The 25,353-nt window shown below is 51.5% G+C and overlaps 10 protein-coding genes across 10 annotated transcripts; 3 read left to right on the top strand and 7 right to left on the bottom strand.

Moving 5' to 3' along the window:
* Window positions 1-1,668: 1,668 nt before the first annotated feature.
* Window positions 1,669-2,927, bottom strand: PPTG_16223 (hypothetical protein). The gene has a single exon (XM_008913848.1). The coding sequence runs from the start codon at window positions 2,591-2,593 to the stop codon at window positions 1,889-1,891; it is 705 nt and encodes a 234-aa protein (XP_008912096.1). The 5' UTR covers window positions 2,594-2,927; the 3' UTR covers window positions 1,669-1,888.
* Window positions 2,928-3,123: 196 nt separating this feature from the next.
* Window positions 3,124-3,549, bottom strand: PPTG_16222 (hypothetical protein; the record flags this gene model as incomplete). Its single annotated transcript, XM_008913847.1, has 1 exon — window positions 3,124-3,549. The coding sequence occupies one exon, from the start codon at window positions 3,547-3,549 to the stop codon at window positions 3,124-3,126; it is 426 nt and encodes a 141-aa protein (XP_008912095.1).
* Window positions 3,550-3,786: 237 nt separating this feature from the next.
* Window positions 3,787-7,566, bottom strand: PPTG_16221 (hypothetical protein; the record flags this gene model as incomplete). Its single annotated transcript, XM_008913846.1, has 1 exon — window positions 3,787-7,566. One exon carries the CDS (start codon window positions 7,564-7,566, stop codon window positions 3,787-3,789), a length of 3,780 nt encoding a protein of 1,259 aa, XP_008912094.1.
* Window positions 7,567-8,600: 1,034 nt separating this feature from the next.
* PPTG_16220 (hypothetical protein) lies at window positions 8,601-11,046 on the top strand (the record flags this gene model as incomplete). Its single annotated transcript, XM_008913845.1, has 3 exons — window positions 8,601-8,792; window positions 8,878-9,420; window positions 9,535-11,046. 3 exons carry the CDS (start codon window positions 8,601-8,603, stop codon window positions 11,044-11,046), a joined length of 2,247 nt encoding a protein of 748 aa, XP_008912093.1.
* A 90-nt stretch (window positions 11,047-11,136) lies between these two features.
* PPTG_16219 (hypothetical protein) lies at window positions 11,137-13,721 on the top strand (the record flags this gene model as incomplete). The annotated part of the gene is made up of 1 exon (XM_008913844.1): window positions 11,137-13,721. The coding sequence occupies one exon, from the start codon at window positions 11,137-11,139 to the stop codon at window positions 13,612-13,614; it is 2,478 nt and encodes an 825-aa protein (XP_008912092.1). The 3' UTR covers window positions 13,615-13,721.
* On the bottom strand, window positions 13,659-14,221 carry PPTG_23905 (hypothetical protein). Its single transcript, XM_008913843.1, has one exon. It carries the CDS (start codon window positions 14,098-14,100, stop codon window positions 13,768-13,770), a length of 333 nt encoding a protein of 110 aa, XP_008912091.1. The 5' UTR covers window positions 14,101-14,221; the 3' UTR covers window positions 13,659-13,767.
* Window positions 14,222-14,264: 43 nt separating this feature from the next.
* On the bottom strand, window positions 14,265-16,055 carry PPTG_16218 (hypothetical protein). Its single transcript, XM_008913842.1, has one exon. It carries the CDS (start codon window positions 15,857-15,859, stop codon window positions 14,483-14,485), a length of 1,377 nt encoding a protein of 458 aa, XP_008912090.1. The 5' UTR covers window positions 15,860-16,055; the 3' UTR covers window positions 14,265-14,482.
* Window positions 16,056-16,121: 66 nt separating this feature from the next.
* Window positions 16,122-17,532, top strand: PPTG_16217 (hypothetical protein). The gene has a single exon (XM_008913841.1). It carries the CDS (start codon window positions 16,679-16,681, stop codon window positions 17,402-17,404), a length of 726 nt encoding a protein of 241 aa, XP_008912089.1. The 5' UTR covers window positions 16,122-16,678; the 3' UTR covers window positions 17,405-17,532.
* Window positions 17,533-17,597: 65 nt separating this feature from the next.
* Window positions 17,598-20,596, bottom strand: PPTG_16216 (hypothetical protein). The gene has a single exon (XM_008913840.1). The coding sequence runs from the start codon at window positions 20,561-20,563 to the stop codon at window positions 17,834-17,836; it is 2,730 nt and encodes a 909-aa protein (XP_008912088.1). The 5' UTR covers window positions 20,564-20,596; the 3' UTR covers window positions 17,598-17,833.
* Window positions 20,597-21,109: 513 nt separating this feature from the next.
* Window positions 21,110-23,925, bottom strand: PPTG_16215 (hypothetical protein; the record flags this gene model as incomplete). Its single annotated transcript, XM_008913839.1, has 1 exon — window positions 21,110-23,925. One exon carries the CDS (start codon window positions 23,923-23,925, stop codon window positions 21,319-21,321), a length of 2,607 nt encoding a protein of 868 aa, XP_008912087.1. The 3' UTR covers window positions 21,110-21,318.
* Between the last annotated feature and the right edge of the window lie 1,428 nt (window positions 23,926-25,353).

Genomic DNA, 25,353 nt, shown 5'->3' with positions numbered 1-25,353 from the left:
ATCGCGTGTCGAAATGATTGCACCATGTCGATCCACTCCGATGATTACGTAATCTACACAGATGATGACGTAATCACTGACGCATCGTCGTCGACCACGAGTCTCAGAACTGGATTGGGCCACTTTCCATCAATCAGCTTCTTGTTCGCAAAAGCCAACTGGCACTTCACCACACTTGCGCTGGGGTATCTTGGCCAGCGCGAGTTTCACCATCGGTAGCAGGCGACAAGAGGAGCTCCATGAACCGTGTAGGTGCTTGCATGTCGACACTATGCAAGTTTCCAACTGCAGGTAGCCAACAGTTTCTGTGTAACGATTTGAAAGGATATGCAGATCTCCAACAATATTCCTAGACCGAGATAGCTGGGTTCGACGTCGGGGAATTGTTCACTCGCTTATTCCCAGACCCACACACCGACGGGAAATCCAGGGCCTCATTATAAAAGGAGTCATTTTGCCTCCATTAACAAGGATACATCGTCTTACTTAGTTGAAAACCAGGAAAGGCGGCATTCTGCTTCCTTTTATCGGGAAAGGGTTAAGTATTGATATAGTAATTGAAATATTTAATATTTTGTGCCTTTCTTCTAGTCACGTGGTGGTTGTCGTATCTACTTCTGCATATAGGATGGATATACTGACTAGCAGCAGCGGCAAGAACAAATTGGCGTTGTATGCGTAACTGGATGCAAGACATTGGCTGATGGAAACAACAAATCAGAGTCTGTCCTGCAATTTTCTGTAGCAGTTACTTGGTTCTCGATGGCTATTCCGCGTACCCAGAGGACCGTATGAAGTAATGCTATTGTACTTGATAATTAGCAGTCACGCAAGAACATGGCATTAAAGAACTTGGAACAGCGCGACCTTGGAACAACGACAATCTGGATAAAATGTGAATTAATGACGGATACATTACCGATGGATGTTCCACTACTTCGTTCCAGTGGAATTACCAAGGATCGTGCTGTTCCACTGGAATATAATTCTGGACCAAAGGGAAAAATGACCCTTTTTTCTAGCAATCGTTGCTCCAAAACCTCGAGTTATTCCGGAACCAAAGCTCTCGATTGCGTTGTACTGCAGGACATAGCATATTGCTGATTGTTGTCACTGTGTTGAGATTTTGCTATGTGCCACACTGTATATAATACGACCAAAATATGTATACTATGTGCATAGCAAAATGTAGTTATTTGTCACCGGCGAAGTTTTCTTTTTTAATCATATTCTTTTCTCTGGGAAACAAGTGCCATTCGTTGTGTTTACTCACTGTAACTCAGCCATTCGACAAAAATATAGCAGGTTCGCCCTGATGATAACACAAAAAAGATACTTTTCTTCTAAATTCTGTTACTAAATATTCAGTAGTATTGCAACTTTTGCAGTATCAAATAAAATACATTAGTAATATTTGTGTTTTTATTTCTTTAAAAAAAAATTGGCGATATTGATACCCGTAATATCCATAGCAGTAGCTACGCATGTATTAAAATACAACTGCATCATACAGTATACAGTACGTATCGTGCAAGGCGGACTGACATCTGCTCTAATAGCGCTTTCTGCGTGTAAATCGCTGTGAACACGGGCCCAAAGTTTAACAAGGAGTCCTTCATGACAATCTGCTTGATTTTGACAACGAGACGTGTGATGAAATTCATGAATCAACTTTAATTCGGATGCATAACATGTACTACTATACTTTAGTTGTTCAGGAATGAAACGAGGTTTGCAAGTATAGTACATACGTATGCATGAAGATAAATACTGAAGGGATATATTCTGACACAGTCACACGACTCTGCTGGTTCTGTTAGTAGCGCAGCGAAATTTGGTTGTGCATTAAGGAAATTTACGCGATGAAGGATATTGTCCTTCATCGGCATTAGGATAAGTTCTCGATGAAGAAATCGAGTGACTCGCTCAGTGTCGGGAGGTCGTCCACATCCATGAGCGCGAAGACCGAGTCGTCAAAATGGAAGGACGACGCCACTGAGGATGGCGAAGCTCCATCATGATCCGTTATCAGATTGAAGTTTTTGTGATCCAGCTTCACAGGCACAATTGTAGGCCGCTGAAACTCCCGAGCTGTCCTGGTTGTTATGACTGGGCCAGGTTTCACCCTACTGCTATTTCGACGCGCATGTTTGTTTCGTAGTTCAGGTGGTAGACTGATTAGAGTGGGCAGTGCCAAGACGTCGTGATCGATGCGGTGTTCACGACGGAGGCGAATGGCCTTGCCTGTCTGCATGCCGTGAAGACGGCGCGATACTTTCTCCTGATACTTCTGTGCGTGGGTTTGTACCTGACGGACCGATCGAGTGCCGATATATCCCGTGATGGCTTTCCAGGGTCCTTGAGGATACTTTTTGAGAGCCTCAAGGAAGCGGTCGTGCTCCTGGCTGGACCAAACGCCTACTGCCCGGCTCGGGTGAACATTTTTACCGGTATTGGGCATAGTTGAGAGCTTGGAGCTGGCAGTAGCCGGCGTAGCAGTCGGAGAGGACAATATCATCAGAGTCGAGTTGGACGGTGTTGTGATATCAACTGAGACGGCGGTCGAGGCTTGTGCTGTAGCAGTGGCCGCCATAAGGAAAATTGAAGAATGACTGGCCTTCTGTCGCGATTTCCGAGGCAAGATCAAAGACACTCGGACAGGCTTGGGGGCTCCGCAATGTAAGAGGAGACCAGCCAAAACGCACGGAGAGATTCTGGGCCACAAATATCCAATCGACTTAGATCAGTCATTCCGTTCCGGAATAAATGCGTCATTGTACAGCTAGAGCAATGCTTTCGCGATAGCGAGTTATGAGAGAAAATATCGAAGTCGTAGAGTCTCTGTCCTCATTTTTCTGGGCTGCAGCGCACTTTTGTTGGGTCTGTTTTCGCTGGCAGTCCAGATATCGGCATGAGTCTGGACACAGACGGCTGAAAGTCTTCTGACCAGCGTCTGGTTTCACGCGACTCATTTGCCAAGTGTGTGGCCAGCTACGGGTTTGCTTCAAGTCTCAACTTTCTCGCGGGACGAAATATTATTAGGCTGTTGCGGCAAATGTTTTTCACCTTTCTGTGGCCTCGACAATTTGAGTTAGCCATATTCAGAGAATTAAGGTCACCCGCCTACGCGAACAAAAGTATTGAGTTTGTCGACTTGTCGAGAACATTTACAAATTGAGGCTTATTTTCCAAAGCTACATGACGAGCCCGTCCTTGATTCTCGAAGTCGGACTTCTCGACAACCACACTCATCATTTCTTCATATCGCAGCTCCACCAGGTCGGATGCCAATGCCACGGATTCCTTCCTCTGTCCACTGGTCAGAGCTGGCTGAGTTGTGAACGCACGCATGCGTTTTGTGTTAGTTGAGTCACGCAGCATATCAAGTGGTGAGAATCCAGGCTCAACTTTCATGCTCTCACAGTCCAGAGGAGGCTGCCAAAGATCAAACACGAATGTTTGGCGATCCAATTTCAGTTCTTCTATATCGGTTGCTGTCCAGAAGATGTCGCGAATCAAATCTAATACACGCACGCCTTTCACTGACATTTTTTTGCGTCAAGCAATCAACACTTTATCAAGCATGATCAATCCTGTTTTCCTCCTGTTAAAAGTGTCCTGGTGGCTTGCGTACAACGGCAAAGATCGAAGCCTCTCGTCTCCACCGAAAGCCGATCCAGGTGTTACCGATGGCTACCCAATCTACCACTAAACACATACCTATCCATAGGCCGCCACTCCATCTAGTCCCCCACCTTTACCTCCGTCTTGCCAACTCTTCATTCTCTACTTGTTCCGATGGAAGAACGAGTTACGTGCGCTGTGTTCACCGCTGTGGTTGCTGCGTCCGGAGCGGAAGATACTGGAGCGATAGCTGCTCGGACTACCCGACGAAATCGCCGAACTCGACTCCATGGGCGACAGACTCAACGTCGACGCAGACATCCGACTGCTCGAGTTGCGGCTATTGGAGTTGGCGAGGATAGAAATGCGCTGGAAATCCTCCACTTCCATCGGCGCCGAGCGCTCCATTCTCGGGTGGGCAGGTGTACGCTGACTGCCCTGCTGCTCCAACTGTGACAGAGTAATCCGCATACTCGTTCCGATGAACTCCTTCGTATGCACATGCACCTGAATATCTGGTCGCTCGGCCAGCTTGGGGATCACCAACTGCATAAACCCATCCAGCATCATGGGCGTCACGTACTTGAGCTCCACACCCATCGGGAACGTGTCCGAGACGATCGGCCCGCCGTCCAAGACGTTCTTGAGCCAGCGTGTCATGTAGTCGAGTTTCTTCGGGTTGCCCTGCGCCCAGTCCGTTAGCAGCCGCTTCCACGGCACAGAGCCCAACGAGTAGTGCATCGGCGGCGGGAAGTTCCGGATCTCTTCCCAATGATCCTTAACGCGACGTGCATTGCCCTTACTGGACACTTTACTCTTGGCGTGTGCAATACGCGCCGCACTCTTCATCAACAAATGATGCGCCTCAGCCGATTTCTGGTCCATAATGCCGTTCGCCGCCGCCGTCGCAAGCAGCGACTTATCCGACGCCACGGACGTCAACGAGCTGCGACCGCCTGTAGCTGGCGGCGCGTTGTTGGCCTGCGTGATGCTGCCCACATCCGTCGGTAGATCGCGGGACTCGCAGATGTACGCGCGCAGCTTCTCGTACTCCGTCTCGATCGCAGCCAGATACGTTAGGTCCTTGCTCTCCTGGTCTCTGTGTGCCAGTTTCTGCACCTGTTCGCCCACTTCTTTACTTTGCTGCCAGTTCTTGAGCGTCCGGTTCTCAGTCTTCAGTCGTTGAATCTCCGCTTCCTGCTTCTCCAATTGCTGACGAAGCTTCTCGTTCTCTTCGTGAAGCGCAGTGATCACTTCGTTGCTCTCGTCCAAGATGCCACTAGTGCCACTGAACCGGCTGTTGAGCATCGAACCACGCGTGGAGCTACTGCTACTGGTACTGCCGGGACCGGACGCGTGCGGCACGTCGGACGGACTCAACGACCGGTTCTTGGCGGACGGAGACATCTTGGCTCCAGTATGCACCTGTTTCCTGTCCAGCTTCATCTGCAGCTGCGCCACCTTGGATCCGAGTTCCTTGTACGCTTTCTCCTTCTCCATCTTCCTTAGGAACACGAGACGCAGCAGAGAGAAGCGGAAGAACCCTTGTAGTCTTCGAACAGCAGCCAGTTTCTTGAGATAACGTTGACGCTCCGTGTGCATACGACAGTACGCCTGGAACCGCACGATGCAGTAGTCGAACTTGAGCACGCGGTACATTTTACGCGCCGCGACGCCGCGAGCTTGCGCCTGTAGCAACACTACACCTCGACGTAGCGTCAAGTAGCGTTTATGGACCACATAGCGCCGCCAATACTTCTGGATGACCACGATCTGCTGCTTCTGACGCAGATAACGGCGACGCATGAGCCAGCACCGCACGTTCTTCTGCAACACGATCGCGTACTTGCGTAGCGCCCAGCCGCGCTTGGTCTCGAGTTCTTCCAGCACTCCTTCGCGGAAATATACGCGCGTGAGTCCCACCTGGTAATCCTGGATGTTCCGACCCGGTAACAATTTGTCCATCAGCTCTTCGCACTGAGTCTTGATGTGTTCCGTGTCCGAGTCGCTGATAAACTTATTCTGCGTCGGCACAGCGCCAGTTAACAGCACGCGGAACTTCTTGAAGCACTCCAAGTGAGGCATACGACTCGGATACGCACTGCGAGACACACGGATGGCTTCAATGACGCCGGCACAACGCAGTTGACTCACAATGTCGCCGTGCGAGAAGCAGTTGGCGCTTTTCAGCGGGTTCGGCTTCAAACAACGCACATAGTGAACCTCAGTGAGGCCGATCTTCTCCATAAGTTGTGACAGACTCTCCTTGAACTGCGTGCCGACGGTAGTTCGTCGTGTCTGTGCGTGTCCTCCTTTCTTCGTGCTACTGCTGCGTGTTCTACCACGAGCAGTGGAGCCGGTATTACCGGTACTACTGGCATTCACGTCGTCCGTGAACATCTTGGACAGGATTTTGAGCTTCGACTTGCTCATACACTGCTTGATATCGGGCAAAATGGCGTCGCGGTGCTTGTCCAGGAAGCCTGACGCGTCGTACGTCACCTTTCCGGCGTAGTGGTAGATGGAGAAGGCGCACTTATTAAGTCTGGGAGTCTCCAGCAGCGGGTTATTCTCCATCACAGCGCCCAGTTTACTCGCGAACGACGCGTCTGTGCCCGTGGCGAGCAGCGATTCCTCATTCAAGAAGCTGATGACACCCAACCGGCCTTCGATGAGATTCAGCACGTCCTGGTTGTCTGCGAACGTGATGTGCGACCACGAGATGTTCTCCTCTTCGTACTCGATCTGTACCGTCTTGAGCACGTCCTGTACGAACTTCTGTTGCAACTTTTCGTTGGCGTAATTGATACAGAACTGCTCGAACGAGTTGGTCTCGAAGTGTTCGAAGCCGAAGATATCCAGAATACCGATAAATGACCCCGCCCCGGTCGTTTTCACTCCGATCGTCTGGTTAATCTGCTCCACCAGCCACAAGAAAAGCTTGGAATATAAACTCTTGGCCAGCGCATCGCGACAATCCGCCGCCTGGTCGTGCGTCATGGGCTTTAGGATCACTTCTCGACCCACAAACACGTTGCGGTTGCACACTGCGCGCTCCAGAGCGTCCACCTCAACGCCCAGAAGACGACAGGCCACAGTGAAATGCTTTAAATCCACCAGTTGCGACGCATCCACGTCTCCATTGCGAGTAGTGAATTCCGTCTCACCCAGATGCAACACAGCGCCCAGAATCTGGATAATTTCCTGTTGCAAGGGCTGCTCAATGCCCACGAGCTCCAGAGCTTCACGGGTGCGACTGAGATCGCCTTCTTCGTCGCCTCCGGGGGCTTCGGCTCGCTCGGAAACGTACTTAAACGACTCAACCATGTCGAGTTCCAGGTCGGGAAACTGTTTACGTTGCGCCAATAATTGGTAAAAGATGTGGAAATTGCGTTCCCCATCCGCTTGAGTCGTCACGCGACTCTTTTCCAACAGATACGTGCGAGACCTGGCGCCGATTAATTGGCCTTCGATTGTGAACTGAAGCTCCGTGAATTTACCGAAGCGACTGGAGTTGTCGTTGCGCACGGTCTTAGCGTTACCGAAAGATTCCAGCAGCGGGTTGGCTTGGATAATTTGCTGGATGACTTTCGAGTTCGAGTTGGTGGCAAGAGCTGCCAAGTGGCTCATGACGATCTTGGTTGTCTCCGTTTTGCCAGCTCCGGATTCACCAGAGACGAGGATGCTCTGGTTTTCCTGTTTCTGCCGCATGTTGAAAAAGGCCTCCATGGACACGGCGTACACGTGCGGCGGCTTGTTTTCCCGCTTGCCGTCGCTGAATTTCTCCATTGTTTGCTTGGAGTACAGATCCAGCCATTGGTAAGGGTTCACGGCGATGCAGATACGTCCTGTGTACGTGTCTGCAAATATTTGCCAAGTGCAACATGTATTGGCAAAAATTGTCAGCGACGCAACATGCAACAGAGTGTGCAAAACGTACATGGCAATCGACGGAAAAATCGCCTTCTCAGGTTGTAGAGGATGGAGGCCTCGTGCAGGTGATCAATGAGAATCATGTCTTCAAACCCACTGGCGCTCTCACTCGTGTTTTGTAGGGGCAGCGACGGCTTGTTGTCTCCAGACTCGACCGACGTGTTTTTCGCGTTGAGCGCCTCCAGTACCGACGAGTCTGTGAGGTCCACGGCGCGTTGTGACCCGGCGAACGCACTGAGTTCGCGCTCGGATGGGATCTGCTCAAGTACGGACGCATCCTTCGGTCCCACGACCTCATCCAGCCGCACCGTGAGCTTCTTGCCGTCACCGCTAGCACCACAGATCACACCAGGAAGCCACACGTGCTCTGTGTCTGGCGTGTATACCTGCACGATGTGGAAAACGATGGAACATTTGCCATTAGCCTAAAGCGACAGAGAGGTCCAAGATTGCTGTTGCCAAGAGCCAAAGGCAGGTAGATGCACCTTAATTCCCTCCATTGGTCTACACCTCTTCGACGCCGCGTTGGGTCCTGTGTTGTTGGCGTAGCGGGGCTGTCTCCTCTAGACTGACGCGGCTGGTGAGCTCCTCCAGGCTCCTGCTGTCGTATACGCGAGTGAACGCTCGACGCTCCTTTTTTCTCGTTGCTTGCTCCCCCTCCTCAGTCGCGGATAGGGCAAAAAATGTACTGTCCAATCAAAACGTGCTAAATTGCTAAGAAGTGGCTTCATTCGTGTGGTGAACACATTTTGTGCCTTGACGACGCCTTGACACGACATAATTTCCAGTGTTTATCGCAGCGATGAGAGGCTCCGACATGCCATAATGTCGAGATTAGCGGTGTGTGGAGGAATCCACGTGGACCATAAGTTGGCCGCAGCTGTGGCTGCATTGGCGAGACAAGCCGTGAGCCCAAGTCAGCTGGCGATAGCTACAGTCGCGCCGCGAAAAAAGGTGGCAAATAAATCAGATGCGCACAAATCGGACCAAAAAAACACGAATTAGAGTTTCCTATTTTTGGGCGGCCACAATTGAACGGCGCCATGATACGCACTAGTATCGGTGCGAAGCTTCTGGGCGCCGCTACGCGCCGATTCGCGCCATCTCGAGCAGCTACTCGGCGTTTCCATGCCTCATCGCTGACCCAACAGCAGCTCGGATGCTTTACAGCTGTCGACACGTCCTGGGAGTGGATGAAGGACCCCGAGAACCCTCGCTTGCAACGCTTCCTCAAGGTTTACCAGAGCTTTGGCAGTGTGTCACAATGGAAATTATCTAAACTTTGTTTTTTTGCGAAATTGTCTGCCACCTTGTTGCCAGCTGGAGCGAAATTATCTGGCAAACCAACTCTCCAAGCCAAAGTTTCGTAAGGTGGAGCGTGCATTCAACGTAGAACTCGGAAATCGCCTCTTGCGCGAAGACTTCAGCATCCCCGAGTGCATCGGCAAGCACGAGTACTTCATGCGGCAAGCACCAGGTGAAAACTTTCCTGTTTACTACCGTCGACTTCGAAAGGCCGAATCAGATGCAACGGCGACTTCAGCGAAAGAGGAAATTGTGCTAAACCAGAACGTGGAGCCTTCACTTACCCACGGGTTTCAGTTCGTATCGGGCATGAAAATCTCCCCTGATGCAACGCAACTGTTGCTTGTCATGGAGAACGACCACGAACAGTGTCGAGCGGTGCTGAGGGACTTAAAGTCGGGGACATTGCACGCTCTGGCAAACGTCACAGGCATCAAGAACGTCGAGTGGAGCTCAGCCCCGCCGCCGAAACGAGTTTTCTACTATACCAAGGTGGACGCACACGGACGGCCATTTGCAGTGTACAGATACAACTTGGCAACTCATGCGCAAGAACTGGTACGTGACGAAAACGATGAATTTCTTCCGAGTTGAAGTGGAAAGTTCAGATTTGACTGACAAAAAGGGGGATGGGTCTGCAACTTGGCGGAAAATTGCATTTCGATGTGGTAGATTTACGAGGAGCAGGACGAGGCTTTCTTCGTGGATGTATCGCAGACCAAGGACGCGCGGTTTGTGCTTATCAATTGCAACTCCAAGAACACATCCGAAATCTACGCGTTGGACGGCCAACACATCGACGCACAGCCTCAACTGTTGCGTAAACGCGAGGCTGGCACTTTGTATTTCGCAGACCACGCTGCAGGACAGTTTTTCATTGTCACGAATGCTGATGGCGCGCTAAACTACAAGATCGCAACGTGTCAAGGGAATTCAGATGCGAAATCGTCGATTGGCCAATGGGAAACGCTCGTTCCTGAGCATGAAGACGTGAAAATCGAGGATGTGGATCTGTTTGAGAACTACCTGGTGCTCTATGAGCGCGTGCACAGTGTTCCTCGTATTCGGGTGTGCACTCTGGGCGAACAGAATGATGACACTCCCCATTACATTCCGTTGCCCAAGGAACACGAGATTTGTCGAGTTTCTCCTGGAGTTAACCGCGATTATGATGCACACCGCGTACGCTTCCAAGTGTCCACACCTCTAGTCCCAGAGATCGTGTACGATTACGATATGAAGAACCGAAAGTTACATGTCCTCAAAGAGACAGAGCTGACTGATCGCTCGCTGGATATTAAGCGCCACACTGGCAAGACCACAAAGTCATCTTTTGATCCGGAGCAGTACATTTGCCAACGATGCTACGTGCCTAGTATGAGTAGTCTGGGTGTCAAAATCCCACTGACACTCATCCACCGTCGCGATATCACACTGAATGGGCAGAATCCAACGCTCTTGATCGGATATGGGGCGTACGGAACCAACCTTGAGGCTGATTTCGAGCTGGAACATTTGAGTTTATTGGAGCGTGGCTGGGTCATTGCACTGGCTCACGTACGTGGTGGCGGCGAGCTAGGTTTGCAATGGTATCAGGCCGGCAAGGGCATGGAGAAGCGACACACTTTCGATGACTACGTATCGTGTACGCATCACTTACTTGACGTAGGGTTTACAAGCCCCAAACGACTCGCTGGAAAGGGAGTGAGTGCTGGTGGGCTTATCATGGGGTACGTGGCCAACGAGTACCCGCAGCTGTACCAGGCTTTGATCATGAAGGTGCCGTTCGTCGATATTTTTGGTACTATGCAAGACCCGACTTTGCCGCTGACAGTTCACGAATACGACGAGTGGGGCGATCCAACTGGACCGAAAGTTCGCGAGTACATTCAATCCTATGCGCCGTGTGAAAATGTACGCGAGAATCAGGTGTATCCCGCCATGTTCGTGACTGGTAGTCTGAATGACCAGAGAGTGCAGTTCTGGGAACCTGCCAAGTGGATGTACAAGATGCGTAAAGTGCAGGCTTCGTTGCCAAAGCGCGACAAGCGTCTCATGCTGCTGAAAATGACTGAAGACGAGGGGCATTTCGGCGGCGGTGGGCGTCTGGAACAGTTGGAGGAGAGCGCCATGGAGATTGCGTTCCTATATCAAGCACTGAACTTACCGTTTCCGCAAAAATAATTGTCAGTATAAATAGAAATTTCTGTTGATGACTTGCATTTTACTAGACTCAAGGCGCAAGAACTTGAGCGCTTGGTGTAGCTGCAAAGCATGTCGGCCACGACGCAGGAGTTGGAAAATGACATTGCGCAGATGGAAGACCGACTTGCCAACGTCAAAGTAGTGGTTGAAGTGGAACGAGAGGCCTGGCGTCGAAGTTCTGGCAAGAATGGCACGAAATGGAAAGGGGCTGCAGCTCCGCGAAATAAGGAAAACGAGACGACTTCGTCGAGTGAGGACATGGACGAAGGCGTCACAATTATGCCTGGATATTGGGACTCCCTCGAGCTTGCACATTATCTGCAAGACAAGCAACTCGGAAGTTACGCACAGGTGGTAGTGAATGAACAAATTACTGGTAAAATGTTACTAGAGACCCCGGCACCCAAACTCCGCAAACTTTTCGAGACATCAGCAAACGATTCGAGTTGGAAGGATTTCCAGACTGAATTTGTTAAGCTGAAGAAGCACCAGCGGCGACTAGAGAAAGCCTGTGCTACGAATCGATCTCAACCAGGCTCTTCTCGCTCTGTGGACTCGTCACTGGAAGCGAATGATCGCCAGCCTTCCTCCTCAGTCATGAGTTCAGCGGGTGCAGCACTCGTTTTCCCATTGATTTCACCTCTAGCACCTGCAACTACCTCGAGTCAACCGCAGCAAAACATTGCAAAGCCTCCCACAGCGTCGAAACACACATTTCTACTACGAAAGCCTGCGTCTTCTAACAACATCCCACTGGCAACTTGCTGGAACTGCAAGGCGCGTTTTTTCCGTCCGCATATCAAAAGACCGATTGCTAGAGCTTCTACCTCCGATACGCCTCAGCCGGTGTCGTCGTCCATGCGAGCTTCGCTTTTGGCTCGAGCCTACTGCTCCCAAACATGTCGAGAGAGCATCGAAGCTAGTGACATCCGGATCTCGCCATCACTCAGTGCGCGAGTGAAGGTCACATTTAACACTTCAACTGAAGAAACAACCAAGCCACGTCGACCGTCTCGTGTTGTAACTGGTCGTGCGTTATCTTCTGTCGGCGATCAACCAGCACCAGAAATGCTCACTAGGAGCGACAGCATCACGGCAAGTCGACTTGGAGGCAGTACGGACGGAAGTGAAAGTACCTGTCCTCCACCGAAAACCAAACGTTTACGAAAGTTTAATACGTTCACACGGCGCACATCTCGACCGGATGCGTCACTAGATGACCTGAATAGCTTTGACTTCCTCCACGTAGCAGCTCCACGACGTGAACCTGTTGCTCAAGCATCGACGTCACCACAGCAAAAGAGTACAGAGTATCATCCACCTGTGGCTACATTTTACGAGAATCGCAATGTAGCTCGGTCTATTGACGCTAACGTGTCCGATTCCTTCGCGTTGTGCCCTTCGGTGACTTCAATAGCAATCAACGCACATCGATCGAGCGATGCTCAAAGTTGTCCGACTTCTGGGAAGCCACTACCACCTGCTCTACTGCTCAGCAACCCCGCCCTACTGGCAGCACCCAACCAGTGCAAAGTATATCAGCAGTCGAAGTATAAGTTGGACCCAGACCTTTTCCAAGCTCATCAAGAGACCTTTTCTAGTTGTTTCGGTGCGATGCCATTGAACAACCGATCACAAACCTTAACCAGTGGCTATGGTCGTGGAAACTTCCTTCGGCTTCAGGAGTTCCTCACTGTCCGTGGACTGCACCGACTGAGCTTAACATCTCATGCATGGTACGATATGATCACAACGCCGTCAGCTTTTAGCGACGCAATCTGGGGTGCTCAAGTTCTACGGATGTGGAGACCGAGAGAAGAAGATGAAGATTTCTTACATGAAATTGGCGTGCTCAAAAAGCCCGAGCGACCGCGACGAATGCTGCAGATACTTACACGTCAAGTATTTCGCATTACGGTAGAGAATATGAAGATACTTCTCAATCCTGAAAGCTGGCAGTTAGCTGCAGTTATGTCTCCATCGGATAGTGAAAACATTCGACCAGTGCACAAGGTGGTGGGAACCAAGCGAGTGTCGACAGTGACGTGTGATGAGGGTGAACTCTCGCCCCGTCGGCAGCGTACGGCCGAATTGTACGAACAGATCACAGTCATATACACCCGCGGGGGCGAGATTGTGGCAGTGAGCGCTCGACAGTTGATAAAACCAGTAGACCCCACGGCGATGCTCACGGACATTTTGCATGGTCTCAAGAGGGAAGAGCTCAGTCGCGTGCACTGTCGCCGTCTGCGGCTTTTTTCACAGACGAATCGACTGCCGTTTGATCAGTGGATGCTGCTGCCGCACTGCAGTCGCGCTGTAGTGGAGTTCTTCTGGTCAGATGGAGGAACTGAAGCCACAGTTTGTCCGCCGTTGGTGCTGCCTGCATGGCACCAAAAGACTCTGAGCAAGCTCCAGCACGGGCTACAGCAGCGTCTGCTGGGCAAGGACAGCGTAAATTGCGTCATCAAAGCCGCGCACGATGAGAATGCGTCGGCCGCTGTCCTCCTCTCGCTCGAGAAGTTCCTCACACGCTGTCATGCGTAGCCACCAGCAACAGGTCAGTCGCGGAACAAAAAATATGGCTACATTGTTGTGATTACACAGGTGGATGTTTATTTTACGATTTACAAATGGTACAGTGTACCATCCCATCGAGATTCAACAGCAATAACCGCGGCATCTTTGATGGTACACGCTTTAGTAGCTCCACCGCGCGAAACCTGAGCAGGACAGCCTGTCCTGTATTAGTCCGTGGTTGTTCTCTTGGTGGACAGCAAGACGAAGTGCGTGACAGGCTATAGTATTGCCGAACACAAGATGACGACTGCAGTACCGGTGTGCCACTCTAGTTGCTGCAAGATTCCTACCTTCGGACATGGGAACGCCACGTTTTTCCTTCGAATCCTCGACAGCGTCGTGCTCATAGTAGTGATCACCACTATTGAGCCTGTCGACAAAACTGTCGGTTAACTTAACTGACACCACCGTGGGAATGACACATTGGCGACGTGGCATCGCTGGTGCTTTCATGGGCTTTGCCAACGGCGCTACAATGCTCACGCTGAGGTGAGCGACTGCCTTGTCACCAAATTGTGTGCATCGTCCACGCACGCTGCCGCAACCTGTCTAAAAAATCCAACCCTTATAGTGCTCACTTTCAAGGCACACCCATCTGCTAACAGTAGAGCGCAAAATCAGTATCAACCTATAAGGTCAATATTTGACAAAAGGTGCATTTGCAAATCGACTTCCGAAATCGGTCAGCAAATGCGCATTTCCGTTCACAAGTCGCTTATAGGGCTTAAAGGAAGAAGTTGCTAACACACTTTGGAAATCACGCCAAACGGGAGAATTGACTAAGTATCTGCGCTAATAGGTCGCTTCGTAAGATCCCCCAGCCGAATTGCTCAGCTCACAGCTGCGTCACGATCTCCTCTTCCCCTTCCGAGCCAAATGACTCACTTAACTCGTCTTGCTCACTAATGGTGCGGCGTGAAGTCGCGTCGGCGTCCGCGTAGCTATGGCGGCGCGAGTTAGTCTCCACTCTCACCCGTCGGTTCAGCCGGTACTCTTGCTGTCTTTCCTCTTCTTCCTCTTCGCCATCAACTCCGATGGCTCTCAGGCGGTACTCGTATCGGCGGTAGTGTTCCCCGTCCTCGGAACGCAGCGGGCGAAGTCGAACGTGGACATTAGTCAGCGCCAGACACGTCTTAAAGTACAGGTCGTACCATTGCTCGTCCCAGCGGTACTTGTCCGCCATCAACGCCCAAAGTGTCTTCATCCGGCCGAAGTAGTTCTCCACGATCACTCGATCGTGTGAGATCCTGTCGTTCTGGTTAACTTCAGCAATCGTGAGAGGCTGCCGACCCCGACGCTTTTTGGGGTGGATCGCACGGAAGTCCACCTCCAAACCTTGGTACCCTTTATCCGTCAGTACAGCCCACTCATCAGGATGCGTGTCATGCAGTGGATCGTTGTCTGGGAGGTTCACCTCAGACGACTGCTTCTTGAGTGCATTCACATGGAATTCGGCGTTCTCTCGGAACAATGTAATATCAGCGACACTGCCCCGTGCGTGTGGAGTGCAGTTTAGAGCGAGGCCTGTAGGAAGCACGGACACTTCGACCTTGTAGCCGTAGAGGTGATGCTTGCCGCTGTAGTACCCGATCGATTCCCGGTGGTTTCCACGGGGCCGATTCGACTGCTGGAACGTCACGTCGGTGGCGTATCGAGCACGCTTGAAGTTGTCAAATGTGCGCCCGCTAAGCGTGAGCTTCTCTACCGACATCTTCTCTTGTGAAGTGACGAATAGCTCGTACAGGCGAGGGGTAACAACCTCTAAAAAGCCCCGTACCATCTTCTGAAAGGTGGATGAGCCCTTATCAAACATGTGAGCGACGGTATCCCACTTGCCACAGTGTTTCATCGCGCAGACCGACATGAAAAACACGTCTTTTGGAGCCTCTTCGGGTTTCTTGCCACGTCCCACGCCCCAGTTAGCAGCGACAAAGTCTTCAATTCTTTCCCAGATCCGATCGAATTCAGCTTGCGAAAAGTTCGTGTGCTTGAGCACACCTTCCGGTCCTTCAGCAGCTACACACAGGTCGTAGCGAGGCGTCGGCGAGTCAATCTCGTCATCCGAGTCCAAACCTCGGGCAGGAGGAACGACTCGAGCGATTTTAGCTTTGCGCTTTTCATCTTCACGAAAAAGTTCGGCAGAAGCAGCGCGGAACTCGGCTACAGAGAGCTGTCGCTTGGAGCGCTTCGATGACTTCTTGGCGGCGGGCATGCTGGTGCGAATTCGAGGTTGTTAATTCGGAAATGAAGCCGCGAAGACACCTTTCCGGCGAAAATGACCTTATACTGCCGCCGGCGAATAATAGGGCGGGACTGCGCCATTCGCAGCAAATGCGCAATTCGAGCGGATTCTAGAATTTCGATACTATAGGCGCTTATATACCCGGAATTCCGAAATCGGGATTTGACGGAGGCCTGTACTATCCATATGCGCAAACTGTCAAATACCGTTCCTAAGCTCTAGTGGTGATCCTCGCGCACAGCAAAACGAGACCGAAAAATTGCTCCCAGCTGGCGGCTGTGCTGCAATAGCGAAGATACTGAGGCGGGAGGCTATCCCTTAGTCATTACCACGGCCGTTTGTTGGCACCTTGTTACCTGTATAGACACAGAGTATCTGTAGACAAAAGCTTACAAGGAGAAGTCTTCGTGGCTTGACTTCTCTCGTCCAGAGGAAGGACTTGAATGCCGCGGATATCACCTCTCGTCGCCATTCATGGTGATGGCTCTATCGACCAAACGCGACAATCGCAGCCCCCGAGAAATTAACCCATAATTGTGCCGTTTTGTTGTTGTGAATCAACGTTGTTGATGGTACTGGTTTGACAACGCTATTAAGCTGTTCGTGTCCAACCTGCGCGGCGTGTGACTCTCGTCTACCGCTTGGATATTCGCCCACCTCATGTTCTTCTCGCATGGATCCCTTGATGTGGAGTTTGACACAAAAGCTCCCGCACAGTACCAGGCGACTAAACACCAGCGGAACATAATCGAGCTGCAAGTATAACCAGGCAGACGGACATCCCGTGTCATGAATCATACGTTCCCCTCTCGTTGCAGTAGAGACTGCGCATCAATCCTGCCCGCTCAGTTCGGAATTCGCTCCATATCGCTCACACGTGATCAACTCACTCTTCTCAAACCAATAATGAAGAAACCCGCCAACAGTACCCGATCTATTGAGCGAGGGCTCTGGTCAGGTGAGGAGCATGACCGCTTTCTGGATGGTCTCAAGCTTTACCCGCATGGCCCTTGGAAGAAGATCGCTACCTACGTGGGCACGCGCTCGCCACGTCAAGTTCAGACACACGCTCAAAAGTACTACGAGAAGGTCGGCCGTCGCCTGCGCGGCCTGCGCAAGGACCGCAAGAAGCTCGTGCGCCCAGAACACCGCCTGGACGAGGATATGGTGCAGCTTTGTCAGCTCGCAAAGGACAGGAAGGACCCTAACGGCCACGTGGACCCTACACTTGCCAGTCGCCTACGTGCGCCACTATCATCTCCATCCAAGATCAGCATCTCGGTGCTGGCCATGGAGTCGGCCGAGAAGCAACAAAACTCCTTTCAGGGGGAGCTACAGCAGGCGTCGAGCTTTGATCCACCCAGCCCTTGCTCTAGTGCCAGTACGGTCTCGACAGACAGTGACGCCGGCATGGACCTGTCGGACTTTGACGACTCTTGTCTGGACTTCCTGATCGAAGTGCTGAGCGACATGGACACGACCAATAGTGGAGAAAGCTTTGTCGTCAATGTATGACGCGAGCTTACTGAGCAGTGTAGTCCAGTAGTAGAGCCCCCCAGCATCCGATAGATGGAACTGACAACCACCGTAGAAACAGCGGTCATAACTTATAACGAAGAAGTGTTCATTCATTTGCATTAAAGTATTCGTGTTTTTCGGTGGAATCGGTCGCTGGAGACAAGTAATTTGCACGCTTCCTCCTTAACTTGCTGTTCGTATCGCTAAAAAAAAAAAATCCAGCGCCAATCAGTCGGTTGCAGCAGGATCGCGTGAATTGGATCACGTTGATGGAATAAACAAATGTTGGCGTCTCGTAAACAGTGCGAACAGCAAAAAGACACTGCCATTTTTTTGCGAGGCAACTTCAATCACCATCACGCTCGTTACCGCGCTCTATGCAGCCACTAATGTCATGTATTACCGTTCAATGCACACACCTTCTTCCTAGTTCATCACTAGCGTCATCACAACCACAACTATCCCCACCAAGGACCGCGTCGTCGTTGCCGCTCCACTGACTGTGCTGCCGCCTCCGGCCGTTCCGTCCGCACCGATACGTGACTGACTGCTACTGGTATCGCCGGCGTCGTACGCAGCCTGGTCCTCAGCCGAAATGGCCGGGAAGTTGGTGAGATTCACGTCCAGCCGCGCCGTCGCGTCGTTGGCCTCCGTCTGCAGCACCGCCAGTAGCGCCGAGTTCTCCACTGCCAAGTGAGGGGCACCCGTAGCATAGCCGTCCGGACAACTGGAGCCCTGCGTCACCACCTGCCACGTCGTGCGGTTGCTGCTGCTCACACAGGCCACGTGACTGATACTGGATGAGTCCGCCACGCCGTACCACCGGCCGTCGGCAGCCGAGAGCTGCACAGCTGTAGCTGTGTTCACGTCGGGCTCATTCTCCGCCCAAGACCAGACCATGGCCGTCATTATCGCACCGTCCAGTCCGTCGGGTGCTAGGATATTCACTCCAGCATCCACGAAGACCGGGAGGGTCGACGCATTCACGTGACCAGGCGCGCTGGCCGTGTCCACTTCAGCACTACCGCCACTCAACGAATCTTCCGTGAGGGTGGCATAGTGCAGCACACTCTTGAAGGCACGAACCAGCTTGCCGACGTTCATCGTCTCGCCGAAAAACGTACCGGACGCGCCCGTCGTGCTGCTCGGCACGTCCGCCCAACCAGCACACAACTCACGCATGTAGAACATTTGGTCGTTCGCTTCAGGTGTCGTCACCAGGATGACTTGTTTGCCTTGAGCGATAAGCTCTTCTAACGTGAAGCCGTTCCAGTCACCGCCGGCATCGTCAAAGTTTGACGGCGAGAAGAGCAGGTCGCCGAACGTGGTCGTGTAGAGCTCAAGCAGCGTCTCTGTCTGTGAGTACGTGCCCACCTCGTCGCCAATCTCAGTGTAGATCACTACCAGCTCGTCCGGGTGGCTTGACAACCACGTGGAGATCTCGCCTAATGACTCATTGTGTAGACGCTGTTCGTCTGCGCGGATTCCGCTGAGGGACGGCAGACAGCCAACAAGCTCTGATCCCCACTGTACCGTGTTGTCTTCGCTACTAGCGTCCAGTACAGACTCCAGCGAAGACACCAACGCAGACGCTGCGTCGTTGACGAACGCGATCCCTGAGTCGGAGCAATGAGCGCTACGCAGTGACGACGCAAAGTAGTGCACGTCCAGCTCCAGGAAGCGTATGCCCAGGTCCAGTTGGTCGGTTAAACTGAGGAACTGGTTGCTGGTTCGCATATACGACTCAGATTTCGAGGCATTAAGCTTTGAATTGAAGAGCTGGTCACGGTTGCCGTAGCCGTGAGCCTGTGTGATGACACTGTTGTGTGTTGCTGGGATCTCGGCGTAGCACAGAGTCTGTGCGTACGATAGATTGCGCTGGTACGTGATGGCTCGTGCCACCCACGGCTCGATGAGAGCAGTTCCAGCCTCACAAACTTCACTACACACGTCGTCGCTATCGCAGAAGTTCACTAGTGTGCACGTGACGTTCTCCGGGGACCGAGTTTTGCTGTCTACGGCAGTAATACTTGATGAGGACCCAGCACCAGAGCTTGAGGTAATAGAGAAGGACGGAGCAGTGCAAGTGGACTCGAAGCTGCAGCCTGAAATTGTAGAATACAGCGCTGCAAACTGCGACGCAGCATTCTGTCGCCCCGTGATAAGGGTGAACAACTCGGCCATTGAATTGCCAAACAAGTGCGTTGCAACAGCATCGACACTCTGTAAGAACGTTGCTAGTCCCGAAGCGCAGCATGACGCAGCGTAGTAGGAAATATCCCCGCTTCCCAGTCCACTAGCCAGATCGCTCGTCTCTAGCGACGAGCACACGTCGCTCTCGGACGCTGCGTACAGCGGCACTCCTGCCTTGAATATGATAGCTCCAAGCAGCGAAGACTCGTCGCTAGTCACGACTCCAGACAAGTAGGAGCTTAGTGGCACAGAGCAGAGCTGGTCGTCTGCACTTGTGGTAGTGCACATAGTTTGATGCAGCCCGTTAATGAGACTTGAGAGTGTCTGATCCAGTGTCTGACCCGTCGGGACGATGAGCTTCGCTACTTCGAGGTATCCGTTGAGCTCATTGCAACACGTTGCATCGCTATCGAGCAGCGAGATCAGCTCTGGTAGTAGCGTATCAATGCACGGCCCCGCCTGGCTGTTCATGACGTTGCAGAATCCCTGCAACGTGCTGCTGTCGTCGCTCCAAGCGGACAAAGAGCTCGCCAGGTCCACTGATCCAGACCCAGAGCTGCTGGAGCTCACAACGCCAGCAAACAGCAGGTTTAACACCTCGTTGAATGCAACCGAGTCGGCTGAATTCCCGTTTACTAGCGAGTTCAGCGTCGTGAGGTTACACTGCGACCCGGACGCCGCGATGGACGGGTACAGCTGCGCGATATTGGTGGCAATGCAGCCCCGAAGCCCCGCGACTGACGGTAGTGCTGACAGGTACGTGGACAACACGCTGCTGCTGGCGCTGGCGTTGCAGGCCGCTTCGTCGTCCGCCATGACTGACTGCTCTTTCAGTAGTCGCTGGTAGATTTGCTGGTCATCGGCGCTCAGTTGCCGATGTTGCGCTTTGAGCCCCCACGTTGGTGTGGCCACTGCGAGGACCGTTAGAAACAGCAGAGCGAGCCATGCACGATGCAGAGCCATGGTCAAGTGTGTATCTCTAGCACTGCGCCGTTTTGGAAGTGATGAAGGAGACGGAGAGTTCAGATGGTTTGTACCTTGACTTTCGATTAAAGCCGCGGTTACCCGTTACACTCATCGGTTCATCAGTTATGGAGGTCAAAGGGCCTTCGGTTAAGTCCATTTTGCCAGCCGACCGTTGGACTGGCGGTAGGGTGACAGGCACGAAAGCTTGGGATCGGCACACGTAGAGAAAACAAGCAAAGCAACGTGATCATTCTTGCAATGCCTCCGAGATGCACAATGGTTGCGTGGCGGACGTGATAACCACGTTTCGAGCCATGACGAGAAATATTGTCAGCGTACAGCGCTGCAGCAACGTAGGTCTCTACCAAACAAGCGCTTTAAAGTGATGATAAAACGCTTTTATAAATGTATCGCCCGTTGGACACACTTGCGATTGTGAAGTTTCTTTTTTTCCATCCCCGTTGAAGACCCGTTTTTTAATCGCCCTACTTCACGCTTCCGTGATGATGCACTTCCCCATAAACAAATCTTGCGCCGCCTGCACTCACGAATGAATTCCTCGTTGCACAGGTAACACGTTAGCTATTTTAGCGTTCGAAGTGTCGCTGGGGTGAATCGTGGCCACTTCCAGCGGTTTATTTTGGAGTAATACTCTTCTGCCAGGCACTTGCGATGCCATCCAGGCGAAATCTAACTACTTCGAAGTAAATGTAGAATCTTATCTCTTCCTCTATCCGCGATAATTTTGCTACCTAGACTGCCACCGGCAAGGCAGGGACGTTCACGTCCAGCTGCGTCACTTGACCAGTTGAAATGCTGCTCAAGTCCACGTCCAGTTGGGCTGTCGCGGCGCCTGCCTCGAGACGAAGCACAGTCAGCAACGCCACATTTTCCACTGCAAGACGTGGTGCACCAGTTGCAAATCCGTCGGGGCAGTTCGAACCCTTGGCTACAACCTTCCACGTCGATCGGTTGCTGCTGCTCACACAAGCCACGTGAGAGATGCTCAACGAATCCGCAACACCATGCCAACGCCCATCCGCACCCGAGAGCATCACGGCAGTGCTCGTGCTAACGTCAGGCTCATTCTCTGCCCACGACCAAACCATGGCGGCCATCGTCGCTCCGTCCAGTCCATCTGGTGCCACAAAATTCACTCCGGCGTCCACGAACACCGGTACATTGGAGGCGTTCACCTTGGCCGGCTGTGCAGGCGTATCTGCGGTCTTATTGCCCCCACCGAACGATCCCTCACCGAAGGTAGCGTAGTGCAACTCGCTCTCGAATGCGCGCACAATCTTACCGGCATTCATAGTCTCACCGAAAAACGTACCCGCTGGGCCAGTCGCGTTTCTCGGGATATCTACCCAACCAGCACACATTTCACGCGAGTAGAACATCACACTGTTCGCCTCCGATGCAGTCACCAATACAACTTGCTTGCCCTGACGGATCAGATCTTCCAACGTGAATCCGTTCCAGTCACCGCCGGAACTCTCGAAATCTGCAGGTGAGAATAGACGGTCTCCGAACGTATTCGCGTAGAGCTTCAGTAGCGCATCTGTCTGACCAAACGATGCGACCTCGTCACCGATGTCTGCGAACAGCACAACGAAGTCATTCGGATGGCTGGACAGCCAAGTGGCGATCTCAATTAGCGATTCATTATGCAGACGCTGCTCTTCGGCACGGATACCACTCAACGAAGGCAGACAGCCAACTAAATCGGAAGTCCATTCGACCGTGCTGTCTTCACCGCTTGCTTCCAGAACGGATTTCAGAGAAATCACCATGTCCTTTGATAGTGAATTGATAAGAGATACTCCAAAGTTGGAGCAGTGAGCATCATGCAGTGCCGATGCAAAGTAGTGCACGTCCAGCTCCAAAAACCGGGTACCCAAATTCAGCTGATCGGTAAGACTCAAAAACTGGTTACTGGTGCGCATGTACGAGTCGGGGTTCGAGGCGTTTAACATCGCGTTGAAGAGTTGATCACGGTTACCGTAACCACGAGCCTGGGTGATGACACTGTTGTGGGTAGCTGGTAGCTGTGTGTAGCACAGAGTCTCCTTGTATGACACCTCATTCTGGTAGACAATAGCATCGGCCACCCATGGATCGATACTGGCAGTTCCAGCCTCGCACACCTCGCTGCATACATTGTTGGTGTCGCACAACTTCACTAGCTTGCACGTGACGTTCGTTGGGGAGCGGGTCTTACCGGCAACGGCGTCCCGGCTCGGCCAAGGAGTAGTAGCATTGGAGCTGGTATTGGAAACTGAAAGGGTAAAGTTTGGACTGGTACATGTTGATTCGAACGCGCAGCTTTGAATTGTGGGGTACAGCGTAGCAAACTGCGTCGCGGCATGCTGTCTACCCGTGATCAGAGTGAATAACTCCGCTAGTGAGTTACCGGATAGGTGTATCATCACAGCATCGAGACTCTGTAGGAACATCGATAGTCCCGAGGCACAACACGATGCCGCATAGTACGGAATACTCGCGCTATTCGCCAAACCGCTGGCCAGACTCGTTCTCTCTAGCGACGAGCAGACATCTTTCTCAGCAACAGTATATAGCGGCACTCCAGCTCGGAAGATAATTGCACCAAGCAATGACGATTCTTTAGGACTGATGGCTTCAGAGAGATAGGAGCTCAAGTGAGCCGCACAAACCTCTCCGTCGGAGTTTGCAGTAGTGCACATTGTCTGATGAAGGCCATTCAAAATGTCGATAAGGATTTGTTCCAGTGTTTGACCCGCAGGTACAAGAAGCTTCAGCACTTCCAGATACCCGTTGAGTTCGTGACAGCACACCGCATCGCTCTCGAATAGCGCAATTAGTGCAGGTAATAGCGTCTCGATGCACGGTCCTGCCTTCGTGTTCATAATGTTGCAAAACCCGTTCAGCTTGGTGGTATTGGTACTCCACACAGAGAGCGTAGTTTTTAAATCCACCGAAGAGATGTTTGAACTCATCACACCGCCCAAAAGATTTTTAAACACCTCCATGAAGGCAGGTAGGTCGTTCGAGTCCCCGTCCACCAATGAAAGGAGAGTCGAAAGATCACACTTCGGCGAGCTCGCGATAGCGGGGTAGAGGTCGAAGATGTTTGCATTAACACAGGTACGGAATCCTCCAAAAGCAGGCAGGGACTTCAATGGACCGGCCAGAAAACTATTCTCCAGCATCTCGTCACAAGTAGCCGTGTCGTCCACCATAGCGGCTTGCTCAGTCAACAAACGCTGGTGGATTTCTTGAGTACTCAGCTGTCGGTGATCCCAAAGCGACGAGGCCGAGGCCACCATAGCGATTGTTGCCAGCAGCAGCATGGCGAACCACGAGCGCCCAGCGGACATTGTAAGAAGGTAGATCGGAGTCCACTTGTGCAGTAGATCGCAATCTCGAAAATGAAAGAGTCGAGTGTCATGAATCGGGTCGATGGAACGATGTCGAAGCATATGTGCGCACGGCAAGCCAAGGTCGAAAGTAAACTTGCACTTCATCAACATGACGCTTTCATCTCTAACACACGAAGCTTACTTTGGGATGGGAAGGCCCTACAGGTACAGAGCAATCATTTGGCTTTTCATTTTTCGTAGTATGATTAGTATATCCGGATACCTATACGTGTACTCATTCTTACGAAAGGTTTTCGTCAAGGCCAAACGTAAGGCTTTGGAATCCCACAATTTGTGATACTACACGGTTCGTTCGCTCGGTCGCAGTGAATTCTTTCAGTAGCTACAATCATGCCAGCGGGGGTATTTCCTCACGCCCGTCAAATGGAAAATGTTTGTGCAGGCAACGAAACCTGACTCATCCATATGTTGCTCTTCAAGTGTTGGGATCTTACACACCAGGTGGCGAGATGATTCAGTTCACGAGACATCGCTGGCAGTACCAATGGAACGGTTCCTCAACACGAGCACACACGGACACCAAAAACGCTTTGATTCGTCCGATCTCAGCATGGACAGACAGCAAATCCCATCTGTAGTGGCCGCAAATTGCGGCCCACAACCAAGCTTGCTCGTCATGTACATACTTGATTAGTATAAGTGAAGAGTGTTCGGTGGTAAATGTACGTATACATTGTAGTACGTACATTTACCACCAAACACCTCTGGAAATGCGGATTGGGATCCGTCTGACCGAAGAAGCCACATTGTGTTGACAGTGAATACTACACTCTATATTTAAAAAAAATCAAAACCACAGCAAATAATAATTTTGCAAGCATAAGATATGAAATGATCCATCGATCACTCTAATCAGTTGTCCTTCCAACAATTGACACTTTAATTAACGACGTCATGAAAACGAAATGTTTTTCAAATCTCCTCAAGTCTAATGAGAGAGACCGATTCTGGGCAGATCTCGACGATACATTTGTTCCTGTATGCTTGATTTGTAATTTGGGTCGATGGATAAATTCTGCGATCCAATCTAAGAACCATTATTTTTCTGGTCTGGCATTTCCTAAAGTAGACTATAACTGTTCAATTTTGCGGTTTTTTTTGACAAAAATTACATCAAGAATAAGCGTTTTGCAAATGCTGCAAAGCGAGTCAGACGCCAGTAGATGATAACTTGAGAAATTTAGGTGGAATTTTAGGCACAGTGAGTTTTTTGTCGTAAAATATAAATGTGAAGCGATAATAAATGGTTTTCTGGATTGATGATTGCGACTTTATAGACAACGCTGGATTAGTATTAGTCAGGGCCCGACTAATTAGAGTGATCGGTGTATAGGAGAATTCTCAATCAGCAAATTTGCGATTGCC

This window comes from Phytophthora parasitica, assembly GCF_000247585.1.
Source record: "Phytophthora parasitica INRA-310 unplaced genomic scaffold supercont2.56, whole genome shotgun sequence".
Classification (NCBI taxonomy): domain Eukaryota; phylum Oomycota; class Peronosporomycetes; order Peronosporales; family Peronosporaceae; genus Phytophthora; species Phytophthora nicotianae.
The sequence above is the reverse complement of the archived record's forward strand: the minus strand, read 5'-3'. Positions and strand labels throughout refer to the sequence as shown.

Coding starts and splice junctions, on each gene's coding strand:
- PPTG_16223 (XM_008913848.1), bottom strand. CDS start 2,593: ATGGCGGCCACTGCTACAGCACAAGCCTCGACCGCCGTCTCAGTTGAT.
- PPTG_23905 (XM_008913843.1), bottom strand. CDS start 14,100: ATGAAAGCACCAGCGATGCCACGTCGCCAATGTGTCATTCCCACGGTG.
- PPTG_16218 (XM_008913842.1), bottom strand. CDS start 15,859: ATGCCCGCCGCCAAGAAGTCATCGAAGCGCTCCAAGCGACAGCTCTCT.
- PPTG_16217 (XM_008913841.1), top strand. CDS start 16,679: ATGAATCATACGTTCCCCTCTCGTTGCAGTAGAGACTGCGCATCAATC.
- PPTG_16216 (XM_008913840.1), bottom strand. CDS start 20,563: ATGGCTCTGCATCGTGCATGGCTCGCTCTGCTGTTTCTAACGGTCCTC.